At 37.6% G+C, this 14,102-nt stretch overlaps 1 protein-coding gene across 7 annotated transcripts in view; it reads left to right on the top strand.

Moving 5' to 3' along the window:
- Nucleotides 1-12,038, top strand: part of LOC105035078 (uncharacterized) — a 43,373-nt gene extending 31,335 nt beyond the window's left edge. For 2 of the 7 annotated variants that reach the window (XR_003799230.2, XM_010910479.4), the window contains exons 3-5: nt 5,326-5,394; nt 10,660-10,767; nt 11,639-12,038. Coding sequence is in view for 6 of the 7 variants with exons in the window: in XM_010910479.4 (XP_010908781.1) it covers nt 5,326-5,394; nt 10,660-10,767 (177 nt within the window). In the remaining variant the exon portion in view is untranslated. Of the gene's footprint in view, nt 1-5,325; nt 5,395-10,659; nt 10,768-11,583 lie in introns of all 7 variants that reach the window. The other 5 variants (XM_010910481.4, XM_010910482.4, XM_019847205.3 and 2 more) reach the window with 3 other exon arrangements.
- The last annotated feature ends 2,064 nt before the right edge of the window (nt 12,039-14,102 follow it).

Below are 14,102 nucleotides of genomic sequence, written 5' to 3'. Positions count from 1 at the left end.
TCAAATCTCAATACCTTTGCGCGGGTTGAAATATACTGCTACTGATGATCTTAGATCTAAAGGTCCTTGAGCCGCACACGTGTCCGGCCTCTACAGATATCCATCGGGATCAATTTTGAATCCTTTTTCTCGTAGTAGATCCTTCTTCTCCACGTAGGATCTCTGCCTCTTTGAACCTTGATCAACAGTTGATCTTGACTGCAGCCTCAACCCTTGAACTGTAGTCTTTTTCTTCTCGTTTCTTGCTGTAGAAGAGATATCTCTCAACTAGGCGTGTGGGATGATGGACGCCTAACCCTTGGGCGTTGGAAAGGGAAGAGGGAGAGAGGGTGAGGTGTGGAGAGGAGAGAAAGATCTGATTTTTAATCAATAAAATAATTAATTGAAACCCTAAGAGACTCTCTTTATATAGACCCTTTCTTGATTCCAAATCAAGAACCAATCAACCTAAAAAGACTAGTCTTTATCTCATAAGGATTTCTACCTTTTTAATCTGATTATTTTTCATTAAAATCAGACTTATTTGGTAGGGTTTTCACCTCTTTTGGCAAGCAGATGGGGTGCCCCATAGCAAACAAGGCGAATGAGTGGGCGCCCCTCGTCTAAAGAGGTAGGTAGTTGGGGCGCCAACCCTTGGCGCCCCTTTTAGGGTTTTTGACACAAGAGGGGGTGTGGCCCCTCTCTCTCCTTCCACGCCAAGCCAAAAAGAGGGGGCCTCTCACATCCTCACGCCATTTAAGGGGTTGGCGCCCCTTGGTCTTGCCAAAAAGGGAGGCTTGCGCCTGCTCTCTTCTTTCCATCAATTCTTCGTTTCAAAAGAAAATATCAAGGGAGAAAAAGAGGAGATTAGATTGTCAACTCATTGACATGATCTAATCCTCTTGGGCTCACAATTAGATGCCTAGCTAAACTCAAATGGATTTAGATTAGGTTCAAGGCTATGGACTTGATCCAATCGAAGTTCAAAGAAGAATTGGATTTAACCATGTGCTAGCAAAGTTCTCTTAAACCCAATAGGATTTCAATAAATCCTAATCCAATTAGAACTTCACAAGTCCAATTGATAAATTCAAGATTAAATATCTTAATGTGTGATCCCATAGATTTCATTCTATCTGGTAGTGAGATATATTGTGATCTCCATCACAATATTATTGAAATTCTTTTTGATAGGTTGAAACAATTCCAGCTCTACCCTTCAAGGATCATCGATCATCAAGATGACGTTCGATGAGGCCCACAATCTACCAGCGATACCTAGCAATATGTAGTGGCAACCCAGTAGAATGAAAGTGTGAACCCCTAGGTGCAGTTATCGTATGATTCAGTCTTTCTATCATGAGTTCCAACTTGACGGAGGTCATAAAGAACTCATCAGATCCCATTGTCAGTCATATGCAAGATTGGCTCGACTCGAGTTCATTTGTAAATTTCGTGGAAACTCTTTTTCAGTATTCACACTTACTTTGGTCAAAGATTTTATGAACTTAGTCTCACAAATCATATAGGACTTCTCTTTTTCTATCAAGGTCGATAGATTTCATCTAGATGGATTCTACTTCTAACAGTGAATCTGAACCTACTGTAGTCAACATATACAGTAAGGGTCCGAATGGTTAGGGATTAAGGGAACGTACAGTCAAACTCAGTAGCCTCGCTGTGAATAGCCGATGATACTGCAGGTTAAAGGATCACTCACACCACTACAGCATCGAGTCAATCACTGATGAGTAGATATCCAAGTGGTTTCTCGTGTTGGTCACATTTAGTACAAGTTCTCTAACAACCATCCGCACCCTTACTTCAGGTCCGTACACTGCAGATCCGAGACTCATTTGCCTACAAGAGAGGTGAACTGTGCACCGATTTCGAATGGATTGATCACTATCCTCCATGTCGATCTTTTGATCGGGAGCATTTAGAAACTAACCACTAATTAATGTATGTCTCAAATTCTCAACATCTTGAGAATATATAAAAATTATTTTTGTTAATTTTTAAGACAAATCATGGACACATAAACACGATTGGAATGAAAAAGCCTTTAATTCATAATAAAAATATAATAAGTACAAAATTAAATCATGGAATTACAAAATGTGTCGGCTAACAATTGGCTTCTAGGGCACATATGTAACAAGAAAGACCTCAATTAGGGAGGCTGTCGGTAAGGGCGGTGGTTGTATGACATCTATGCTGGAGGTTTTTGGCAATAGGAAGAAATCCTTTAGAAAGATTTCGCTTGGAGACACCATTTATGACTTAAATTCACACACCTTCCCTAGTAAGGATTCAGTATATGGTGTTCAGAATATATTAGTCACCATTACATTAGGATCTCCCTTACGGCCCTATATTGTGGCCCATTATTGGTGATAACCTCTAGATTAGGATCTCCCCTACGGCCCTATATTGTGGCCCATTATTGGTGATAATCTGCACAATATTTTGCTTTCCGATCTGATCGATCACATCCATTAATTTTAGAATATATGCAGTATTGTGCATCTGATCTGAAGCATCAATGGACTTCTGAAAAAATATTTTTCTATCGCAATATGTCAGAAAGTTGATGATACTTCGTTTAGTGGGACCAATCCAACCATCATCCATTACCGTAATTCCATACACCGGCCAATTACTTTGATATGATGCAATCTATTTTGGTAGTTCTCCTTATTGTTGTCAAGAAGCTCACTATAAATATCCTTGGATCCTGGAGGATTTACATCTGGATTGATAGTCTATATAGATGTAATGGCAGAGCGATAATATGGATTGCTTGCTGCATGCGCTGGGATGTGGTTAAAGTGAAATCATGATCCAATAGCTTGCCACATTTTTTTTCTTATCCTTCTTCAACACAGTATCAACCCTCTGTTGCTTGGAATCCCTGTTGGAGAAAGCGTATGAATCTAAGTCATGGATAATGGCTCCAGTTGGAATCTCTTTAGAAGATTTTCTCTTACTGTTAAAAGTTTCCAACATAGAGGTAATACGGCTTGTGCCTCTATTGATGGGCTCTCTAACTGAGGCCCTCCTAAACTCTTAACTCTGCTGTAGTGTGCGTAGAGTCCGACTTCGACTCATAAACTGAGGTCCAAACTGAGCTCTGTGCTTGGCCAACTCAAGCTGTCACTGATCTTCCAAGCTCACATCAATGGCAGCATCAATCTATGCCTCATCTGGGGCATACACTTTCTTTGACTCTCTAGAGTGATATGAAGATGGCTGCGTGGTTTGGCAGTCTATCTCCACCTTCTTCTTCGAAGTCCTCTCCTTCGTTACTTTAAAATTAGCGAAGTACTTCTTCATTAGTTGACGGACATCTTGTGGGCACTTTCGACATAGCTACATCAGGATAACTGCTAGCCAAGTGTTGCTTCAATCTAGTTATCTCTCCTCCTTTGAACTCTATGTTGCACCAATTATATTTCCAATGGTGCCGATCTGAGAGCGTATGCCTGTGGTCCCAACCAATGTCACGCTCCAGCTCTTTCTTCTTTCTTGACGGATCCATTCCTGAAGGTTGAACAATCACTGCAGTTCAATAATTATGTAAAAGTAGTAAAATTTTATTCTCCTAATTTTTTAATTAATTTATTTTTTTAAATATTTTTAAATTACAAAAATAAAAAAACTTAAAAATTATGAAAAATAAATAAATTTGGCCTTAGATTTATGTAAAATCTTATCATGGATGCCATATATATTTTTCTAAAGCTGTGAGTATGTATGAAATGCTAGTTATTTTTTAATTTCATTCAAATTTAGGCGAAGACCACTATGCATAGGATGCATCAAAACTTTGATAAATGAATACCAAATTTATGTAGAGAGTAGCTTACATGCCCCTAAACAATATTTTAATTTAATAATTAATTTTTAAATTTTAAATTTTAATAATTTTTTATTTTAAAATATATTTTTAATTTAAAAAATTATATACTTATTGAAAATTAATGATTTCAGTGTCATTGTGTAGATCATCCATAGATCTACAGTATATAATGAAATAATACCAAAATCAAAAATTTTGGCATGATTTTTTTTATGTTTTCAATTTTTATGGATTTTAAAGTTGATTTTTTATAAAAAGGGAGGAAGAGGAGAAACGAAAGATGAGATAAGCTTGCTTACATACCTCTAATTGATGAGTTTTTCTCATTTTGCTTGTTGTTTGCACTGTAGATAGGGAAAGAAAATGGATTTTGATGGTGAAAGAGGAGGTAACTTCGTTTAAACTCCCTCAGCCACCGACACTGTAGTACCACTAAAAAAAAGGAGAACAGGGCCGAACTGTACCGAACCAGATGGTTCAACCTGGTTCAGAGCAGTTCGGTCTCTGTTTTGAAAGTCAGGACTGAGCCATTCCGATTTCGTGCTGGTTTGGCAAACCATGGTTGAAACCATATTTATGAAATCTTTATGATTTATGTATGCATGATTTGCTTTATTATATGGTACAGTGAATAATTATTTTATTTTACAATAATTGTTATTTTCTCTAAATAATGCATTGATTCATCTAGAAACTTATTCTTGATCTAAGTAAGATAGGGTAAGGTATACTTATTGAGCTGTATAGCTCAAATATCTTATTTTCTAACTTCTTCAGATGATAAGGTTGCTAAGGGTGGGGAATGATCCAGCTCGGAACTTGTTCTAAGAAACTTTTTTAGCAGAATTTTAGTTTATTAGTTGATTATTGACGTATTTGATGATTTTATGAAAAAATTATAGAATTCTATACATTTGAACTTTGGGTTTAGAGGCTCTATACTAGCAACTTGTTAATTGATGGGAGATTATGTTTCATATGAGTTGGATTTTTATACAGGTTACTGTTGTTGGCTTTGTGTTATTATGGGCGGTATCCCATGGTAACATGGTTGTATTATATCCCGAATTTATGGCATGAAATTAGCCCTCATGATTGAGAGATATGGTCTATTTGTACGTCTTGGTCCCTTTTTTCTCCTTTTAATATTTTAATTTGCTTTGGTTGTATCCTCAAATGAGCTACATGAGATTGTATTTTCTTTTAGAAGCAACTTGATTTTGGGTCTTGATCCTCCAATTGGCTATACCTATATGATTTTTTCTTCATATATCTTTTTTCATAGTATTTTTTCATTTGCATATGTAAAATAAGCATATTTTAGTTCTATTTTTTAAACCTTGTTGCTATATAATGATCCATTATTGCTTGTAGTGAGAGTTCCAATATGGGTCACAAAGTTTTGTGGCTTAGGAAATTTTATAATTAGAACTTGTGTTGAAAATTGAGTTTCAATGACTTATTTCTCTCAATTTCTATCGCAGGTCCCTCTTCTTGGTGGAGCATTGTGTGCATGCACGTGGCATTTCTTTTATAACTCAGAGTCTTTGGAGGTAAGATTACATATTGTTCATACACAATGCTTTCTTAATACTTGCATGTAAAGGTAGACGTTTAAGAGGACACAAAGATATGCATATATGTACACAAATTGCAGATTACAGTTCTCTCTCTCTCTCTCTCTCTCTCTCTCGATGTCATGTTAGTATAGTTGAAAATTATAGGCTTATGCAAGGTTTTGTTTTCAAATTTTATCTTACTATTATGAACTATATATCTCTCCTATTAATTTTAGCATTATTACCATTCATATTATAGTTATGATTAGTTAGAAGATTTAAAAATATTGTGAAGACTATGTTATATAGTGGATCATAAAAGTACTAGAGAATATTCTACAAGATATATTGGATATGAGTGTTGATTCGTTGTCATACATATTTGATTGTAACCAAGTTCTAATATAGAAGTTTATATCAACTGGATTATATATAGTATGTACCAAGATCCGCAATCTCATTATCAAGTACTGTACTAGTACATTACCGATTTGGTTTTGTTACGGATTGGTTGGGTATGGCATGTATCACATAGCTATACAGCTTTTGAGCTATTTTTCTCACTTTTTATCATGATACTGCCAGAAACTAGGCGGAGGTTGGTAAGCATCCTGATTCATCTCAATATGTCTAGGTATGTCTCAGTATGGGTTGGTACATGTTGATACATGGCCTGTAACAATCTGAATAGTGTTGTTATATTGATATTGACTTGGTACGATATGATACACTTAAGCCGAGTGGTTTGGAGTGGCATGGCAACACTAGTACTATGTACCTAATGAGGCACTTATTAGTTGTAAATTTATGCCATCACTTTTCCTTGTTTGAGGTCTATCGTGTTAGTTGGACCCTCCATTTTGGAGCTTTCTAGAAGTGTGGATACTTCTGGACACTTGGACGTGGCAAGACATGATACGACATGGCTATGCACTCCACTTTGAAATGTTCTGTTGACATTTGAAAAAGTATTCGACTTTTTAGTTGAAGTGTCATGCAGGGGATATTGTTTTAAGTGCTAGATACCTCTAGGGCTGTTTGGAGCCATGTAGTTGAAGCTGCTACTCAATTTGCTTTTCAACTTAAGTTGTGATAGTTGACTTACATGAAAGATCACTTGTGTTTGGAGGAGAGTTTGAAGAAAAGAGGGGCATCTTTGGCAAATGTCCTGTTGGAGGGCTTACGATTGGATGCTAGGTCGGAGCACTTAACATACAAGGAGATGAGTGTATTCTAGATGAAGGGGCTGATGTTGAAGCCGCTAGTGGAGAGAGCTTGGGTGTAGACTTGTGTGTCCATGGGGAGGGAGTAGGTGGTGGCGCAAGCCTTGAGGAGGACGGATAAGGTGAAGGCGAGGGGGAAGGGGGTGGACAGTAGCAGAGGAGAAGTGCACTGCGATGAAGTTTGAGGTGGAGAAGGTGGTCATGGATTTCCCGAAGGCGGCATCAAGGGCGGTGATGAGAGACTTAAGAGCAGGGCATGGTAGGAGAGAGCAAGGGGAGGATAAGAGGTGTTCGTCGGTGAAGTTCGAGATGAAAGAAGTGGTTGTAGGCTCTCGGAGGTGGCGGAGCTGGCGGGAGCATCAAGGGTGGTGACAAGGAGGGACTTGGGAGTAAGTGTGGGGGAAGAGAGGGGAAGGGGGGAGAAGGGAGAGAGACTTTCTTGTTATAGTTAAGATACCTACTCGAGCAATTCCAACTTGTTTTGCGGCCATTTTGACCATAATTCAACCTACCGTAGGATAACCCTGAGGAGTAACTCAACTTACTATGCAACTTGAGTTACAGGCATCCAGATAAGCGGGCTGGCCCACACTTGCAGGTTGAGCTGCATACAACTCCAGTTGCAGAATTTGAAACAGCTCCGTAGTGAAGAGTCCTTTAGTTTTTCTAGACACTTCAAGCAACTTGTTGTTATGCTTTTAATATAAAGTTATAAGATTTTATGCACATTTTAAGCAATGCATCATTATATTTTAGATATAAAATTATGATATTTATATGAGCAGTTTAAGCAAAATGCCATTATGTTTTAAATATTAATATATCATGGTTAATTTTCATTCTAAGCATATTAATAGATCTTAAATGGAACTCAAAATAAATTAAACAACTTGCAATCTTGTGACTATTTCATTAATTTATTTGTTAAAGTTAATTTTTAACTGTCTCATTGTTTTTTGAATAAGCATCAAAAGACGCACACAATACATATACATATGTAATCACAAGATGTGTAAACTATTTATATGTATATATCTATGTTTGCGTATTGTGTCCCTATGCCTAGATTTTGGAGGTTGCTGTAGCAAACACTTGAGGACTCTTAGACACTTGGAACAAGATTTTAAATTCTGTGGGATGGGGCTGTCCCAATTTTTTTATGGAACAGGACGTGCTGCCATCCCACCTCATCCTGACACTTGGGATAAGGGATGTCCTGAGACATTCCGATTGGAATACTGGGATGCTAGCGAGACGGCCTTGTCTCGACAGATGGGATGGTATCCCATCTCGGTGTCCATGTCAAGTGTTTAGGTAACATTAAATAAACACTCTATAATTAGACAACATCGTCTAGCAATAAAGCTAAGCTACTCTCTTTCTACCATTAACTTTTCACTTAAAATTCTCTTCTACTCATTCTCTGCTATTTATTTTAGCTTCTTTTCATCTTGTTTATCTTTGTGATACTATGAACTTGGATAACCCTATTCATAATAAGCTCTAATCGTTAAAGTTACACCCTTTTCTTTCCATTTAAATTTGACTAATTGTCTTTGGGATGTGTTCTTCAAATAGGGAATCTTTTATGCACTTCATGGTAACTGTCCAACTATATGTTTAATAGGAATATAGGATTGGAAATGGGCTGAGCAGGATTAGGTTTTCATGCTACCCAAGCCTGACTTGGAAAAGAACTTTGAGCTTCTTGTTGGGCCTAGCCCTGAAAAGTTTTACCAAGCTCTAGCTTGAAACCAACTCGAGCCTAGATTGAAGTCTAGATGGTTTTGACTTAATTGAGCCCGTCAAGCTTGACCAGGCCAAAAGGCTTGGCCTAGCTTGAATCCCAAATCCTAAACCCCTTTACCAAAACATTGAAACAATCACCACTATGAGCCACATTGCCTTTTGCCATGCTTCCTATGGATTATGCAAAAAGAGAGAGAGAGAGAGAGAGAGAGAGAGAGACACCAGGATAGAGGAGAAAGAAGAGAATAGAGCTTAGAGAGATTAAGAGAGAGTGGGGGAGGAGATAAAGATCGAGTGAGACAGATTATAGAGAGAGGGGAGAGTTCAAGAGGGAGAGGGAGAAGATTGAGTGAGAGATGGGGAGAGGAGAGTGCGGGAGAGAGGTGATCAAGAGAGAGAGAAGTTGGGAATAAAATGCTGGGAGGGGGGCGAGAGAAAGAGGTAGGAGAAGAGAGCAATGGAGAGAGGAGAGAGATTGCGTGGAAGGGAGAAGGGAGAGAGGCATGGAAGTTGGAAGGATGTGGGGTTAAAATATTTGGGGGCAAGTGGAGCTGGGTTGGGCTTTAGGCTGGGCTGTGGTTTGGATGCATTTTTGTTTGGACTCTACAACCCAAGCTTGAACTCTCTCCGGCCATGATCGAACCTTGTCAACTTGACTTGAAGTCAGCTTGTCTTGGGCCCATTTCAAATCCTAGAGACATGTTACATATATCATGTCCAAACTTTAAGTCAAATTTTGATGAATATATTCTATTTTTGAAATCATATGATGAAGGTGATTAATTGATAATTCCCTTACACATGAGATATATATATGGAGTCCCATTTTGCGATGTTACACATCGATAACTTATATGCAAGTATTTCTTTTATGTGTGTAATTTGGATTGGCTTAATCCTAGTCTGACCTTCCCAACTTGTTATTTGTCTAAGCCCAACATGCTCGTATCCTTCCCTCACTCCATCCACCCTCTCTTCCCCTTGCCATCGGCACCTCATCCATAGGTCATAATGTCCCATGCTGCTCTTCCCTTCTCTCAATCATAGCCAGGGGCATGCCCTAGCTCCTTGTTTGGCTGGGCCAGGATCAATCTCTGGCCTTGGTTCTAGGGATTGGCCCAAGCTTCGGCTGGGTTTGTTGGACTTGAGGTCAGGCCAGCTGGGTTTGAGCTAGGACCTGAACTATCAATACCATGCCTAGACCCGGCCAGAGGATGTGCAGATCTATTTGCAGCTAATTGTAGATTTCAAAATTTAGAATAGCTTTCAAATTGAATATGATTGTAGAGTCCAAAATTTCATAATGAACCCTTGGCTTTGGAAATTGAGTATTATGGCATAGGTTCAACAAAACAATACAAGTTAAAAACATAATGCACAATTGAAAGCTTTGCAAAGAAATCCCTAGGTTTTAGAAATGACCTTATGGTGTAGACTTTCAAAGCAGCAAATAATATTGATACTCACTAGAAAAACCAAGCAAACCTTAAAATTTGGATGCATGGGAAACTTACTTCAAAGAAACCATGAATCCTTTCCCAAGATTCCCTTCCTGAACCTCTTCCTCAGAAGCCCATGCACATTTCCATTTTCATCCATAGCTTGCTCTCCTTAGCCCAGATTTATAGGTTAAGAAAATTGATTCATTTAAGTAGCTCACTTTCCTCTAGGTGGTCAGGTAGGTTCGTTGGTTGAGATCGGTCAGTTACTATGGTGGATCAGTTTAACCCTCAGATTCTGCAAGCATACTAAGAAAAAGGTGGACTACTCAAGACACACTTGTTTAGATAAATGCCTCTTTTAGATTTTGATTTTATTTCTAGTGATTTTTTAAAATTACATGTAAATACTGAACTATTCCCCATTTAAGTTCAACAAAAATAGAACTCTAGATTCCTTTAGAATAAAAGGTCAAAGTTTTCAACTTTAGCAAAAGTTTCAAATTTTTGGTTCTAGATCAAAATAGAAACTTTTAAATGCAAAAAAAAGAAAAAACTCAAATATTAAATATGTTAATTTTGTATTACAGCAAACATTGATTAAATCAAGAAAATGGCGAGAGAAGTAATAGATCTTAATCTCCAAAGGATTTCATCTAATATTGCACTAATCAGCACTTTACACTTACTGAATGATTTAATTTCATGTTTTGCATGGACACACATATGCATTTTTGTAAGGTAGATTGGGTTTTTGGATAATCACCTCTTTTATCCTTTTTCTATGTGATTGTTGGCATTTTGAGTTTAATATGCATGGTCACATGAGAACATTATTTTTTTTGTAGATATTGGTGGCTCTTCAGGCTGCACTAACGGTTATTGGTAACATAACTATGTGCATTGCTGCATTTCGCATATTCAAAGCATCTCAAGAAGCCTCCAAAAGTTCTTAGGTCTTTTTCAACACGTTGTCACAATTCTCTATCTGCTTTCAATAAAACAACAATTGTATGAGAGTTATGCTGTTTTTCTTTTGTTTTCTGCATAGTTGATGACCATTACTAATCTCTTTACTGATAAAAATATGTAGGTCTTCAAGTATTTTAGATTACTGCTACCAAAAAATGGCTTGACAAAACACACTGCCCATAAGTACACAACCTAACTGGACATAGCTGAGCCAAGCCAAAATGATTTGACTGAGATAGAGAATAGAACATCAAGTGAGCTTTGGAAAATGGGCGTAGCTTCCTATACTTAAACTCCACGCACCTAAGTCATTGCATGCTTACCTAGTTAACCTCACCCCAAGTTTAGCATTTCCCTATGGAAGTGTATGTGGGAAACTTCCTTTTTTTTTTTTTTATAACAGATGGACAAAAGGACGGGGAGGAGCTTTTTTTTTTTTCTCTCACTTGTTTTCCTTTTTATTTATTTGTTTATTTTTGTGCCAAGGCACCAATTTCTCAGTATAATCATGTTTGTCATTTTTCTTTCATTTAACTGTTTTTGAAGTTTCACGATTCAGATGTTTTTAGATGGTTGATTACTTAACGAGTATGAACATGAGAGAGAGATTATTTAAACTTTTTCAAGGTGTCCAATGACTTGGCCTTAACCATCTGAAGTACCTTATCATGGTTTACTATGCAACCAAATTCTTGCTAATTATGAATTCAAGTTTTGAAATGGCCAAAGACTTCTTCATTGAAAATGTGTTGAGTTTAGTTGTTAAACTTGAAGTAAGCATTGGCATACTAATCTGTCAGGTATCCTTAAGAAGTTATAACTTGATTTCTCATCTTCTACCATGTCACCTTCAAGATGACTGACTGAAAACAGCCCAAGTTTGTGCCCACGAGGCTGGGTGTCTGGTATGTGTACGAATCATTTGACTGTGCTAGTGCAAGATGCTGGAAATCAAATTATGAGCAAGAGGAAAGGGATCAAAACTCATGGGGTGCAAGCTGCATTTCCTTCAAGGGAAAAGCCAGTTTTGGAGTGCTTTGTATGGCCTATCTGTCAATATGATTGACGTGGCTGTTTGAACATCTTTTTGAGCCTGGTGATCCTGTTGCTGCATTTTTTTTGACCAAGAATTAGACATACACTTTCTGGTCGAAGTATTTGGCAGTAATGCACTTATCATAGTTTTCTACTATTGACATTGTTGAATACTTGTTTTATCAGTTCAATGGCAATTTGTCATGTAGTAGTTTAATTATCTTGGTTGCTGTCCTGATGCTGCTTTCTGTATGACATTGCTGCTCCAAAATGAATCTTTTGTATCTAGGTTTTTTTCCCCCTTGATGGTGTTTTTCCCCCCCTTGATGTGGAACCTAGATACAAAATGAAATTGGACATTGCTGCTTTCTGTATGACATTTCTACTCTATTTGTTAGTCATAGAGACTGCAGGTTAACAGTCTCTAGTGGTTTCATATATTGGTATGCAGTTATTGCTAGCTGGTTTTGCCTTGACAGAGACTGGGGAATGCTTTATTCTGATTTTTATGAAAGCCAGGAGCTGTTCAATGTTGCTTTTGGTCATGCAATGAGCATGTTATATGGTTTATCGAGTGTGAAGTTGGTTTCTTGTGGTTTGAGTTTTCTTTCCTCTGCAGATCTCCTTTTATTTATCTTTTGTTATGCCAGTCGGCTGTTATACAAAGTGTGATACAGGGTCTACAATGAACGCGTAAGAGAAGGGTGGTATGCAAGTAGTGGTGAGTACTTGGATATCTACGTATTGGTGATGATTGTTGTGATAATGGAGCATTCCCTGTCTTAGAGAGTAATTGATTGCTTGAGATAATGCCTTGCGCGTGCGGTTGGATCAATGCGCGAGAGTGGACCTTATGAGGCATGAATTGTGACATTGCAATAGGAGCAATGAGTACATGGGAGCTACGTCAACGGTGTATTAAGACATCAAAGAAAGCCACTTGAAGCACCCAGAGGTATTGGGAGGGATGTTTCATATCCCTGTTGACTAACCTTTTTTGTGTTGTGATGGAAGTGGTCCTAGTCTCCTGTGTGCTCCTGCTTCAAAACTCCATCCTTCAATATTCAAAGGCATGATGATTGATATGATGCTGACAATGTTGGTTCTGATCTTTGAGTGCAATGGTATTGTAGGAAGGGCCTCTTTCAGAGCAATAGGAAGGGCCTCTTTCAGAGCAATTGGATTAACAGAGTTGATAGTGGTGATCACTTTCAAAATGTTTCCTTCTGGTTTTGAGTTAAACTCTGCATGGCCCACTGACTTGAAGGAAGTCTGGGGAGTTGGAAAAGTTCTCAAGAGGGTAAAGGGAGACTAGTTATGGTAGACTTATACTATGTTGGTATTTAGGTTGTGGGATTTTTGGGCTCGTGATGGAAATCTGGACATAATCAAGGATTTACGTGTTGGAGTTGCCGACAAGATGCTTTACCAGATTTGGATTTTGGATCAGTTCTTGGAGAAGCAGAGTGAAATGGTGATCCATCTATGAGTAGATTGTTTTGATGATGCTTGTCTGCAAATATAGGGAATCATTATTTATGTTGGGTGGTTGCTTCTGCTGATAATGACCATCATAATCTCTCTCTTTAAAGTTGTTCCAGGGATGAAGATGCCTTGTTTTGATACTAAATATTCTGAGTGTATTCAATCTTTCTGATCAACATTCCTATAATATATCAAATTAAAAAATAAGAAGATAGTTTTCACTGGTGGAGACTTGTTGTAATTAACTTGGATTTAATAAGAGATGAATATGCTCGAAACCTGCATGGTGATTGGATGATGAGACTAGGAGTATATGAAGAATTAGCATGCTGAATTTACGATTGATCCTTGTCTATAATCTACTAATATTTGCTTCATATCCTATGCTTCCATTTTTCTTTGTATTTGTTCTCTTTCATTAAATATATATGGGTTAAATGTTAAATGGTCCATCTTTGATAAAATATTTAAACATTTCAGAACAAATGCGGGGTGGTCGCTCAAACTGAAAATTCATGCTATTATTTAGATCAACAATTTAAAATATCTAGAAATAAAAAATTCATATATTTTAGAGAGATCTTAAATTTGCGCATAAGGCGGACAAAAATGGATGGTATTGGGTAGACAATACATCTAGAATATATATATATATATATATTCAAGATAACTCCACAGGATTATGTTAGTATGCTAGCATGTGTGCGCGCGCAGGCTCATCTTCGATTGGTATTTATATTTATCCTTATTTTATGGTATTGACCGCATTTAGTATAAGGGCTAAGCATCAATTATCAAG

Source organism: Elaeis guineensis, chromosome 12 (genome assembly GCF_000442705.2).
Source record: "Elaeis guineensis isolate ETL-2024a chromosome 12, EG11, whole genome shotgun sequence".
Classification (NCBI taxonomy): domain Eukaryota; kingdom Viridiplantae; phylum Streptophyta; class Magnoliopsida; order Arecales; family Arecaceae; genus Elaeis; species Elaeis guineensis.
This window is presented reverse-complemented; position numbering and strand designations above follow the sequence as displayed.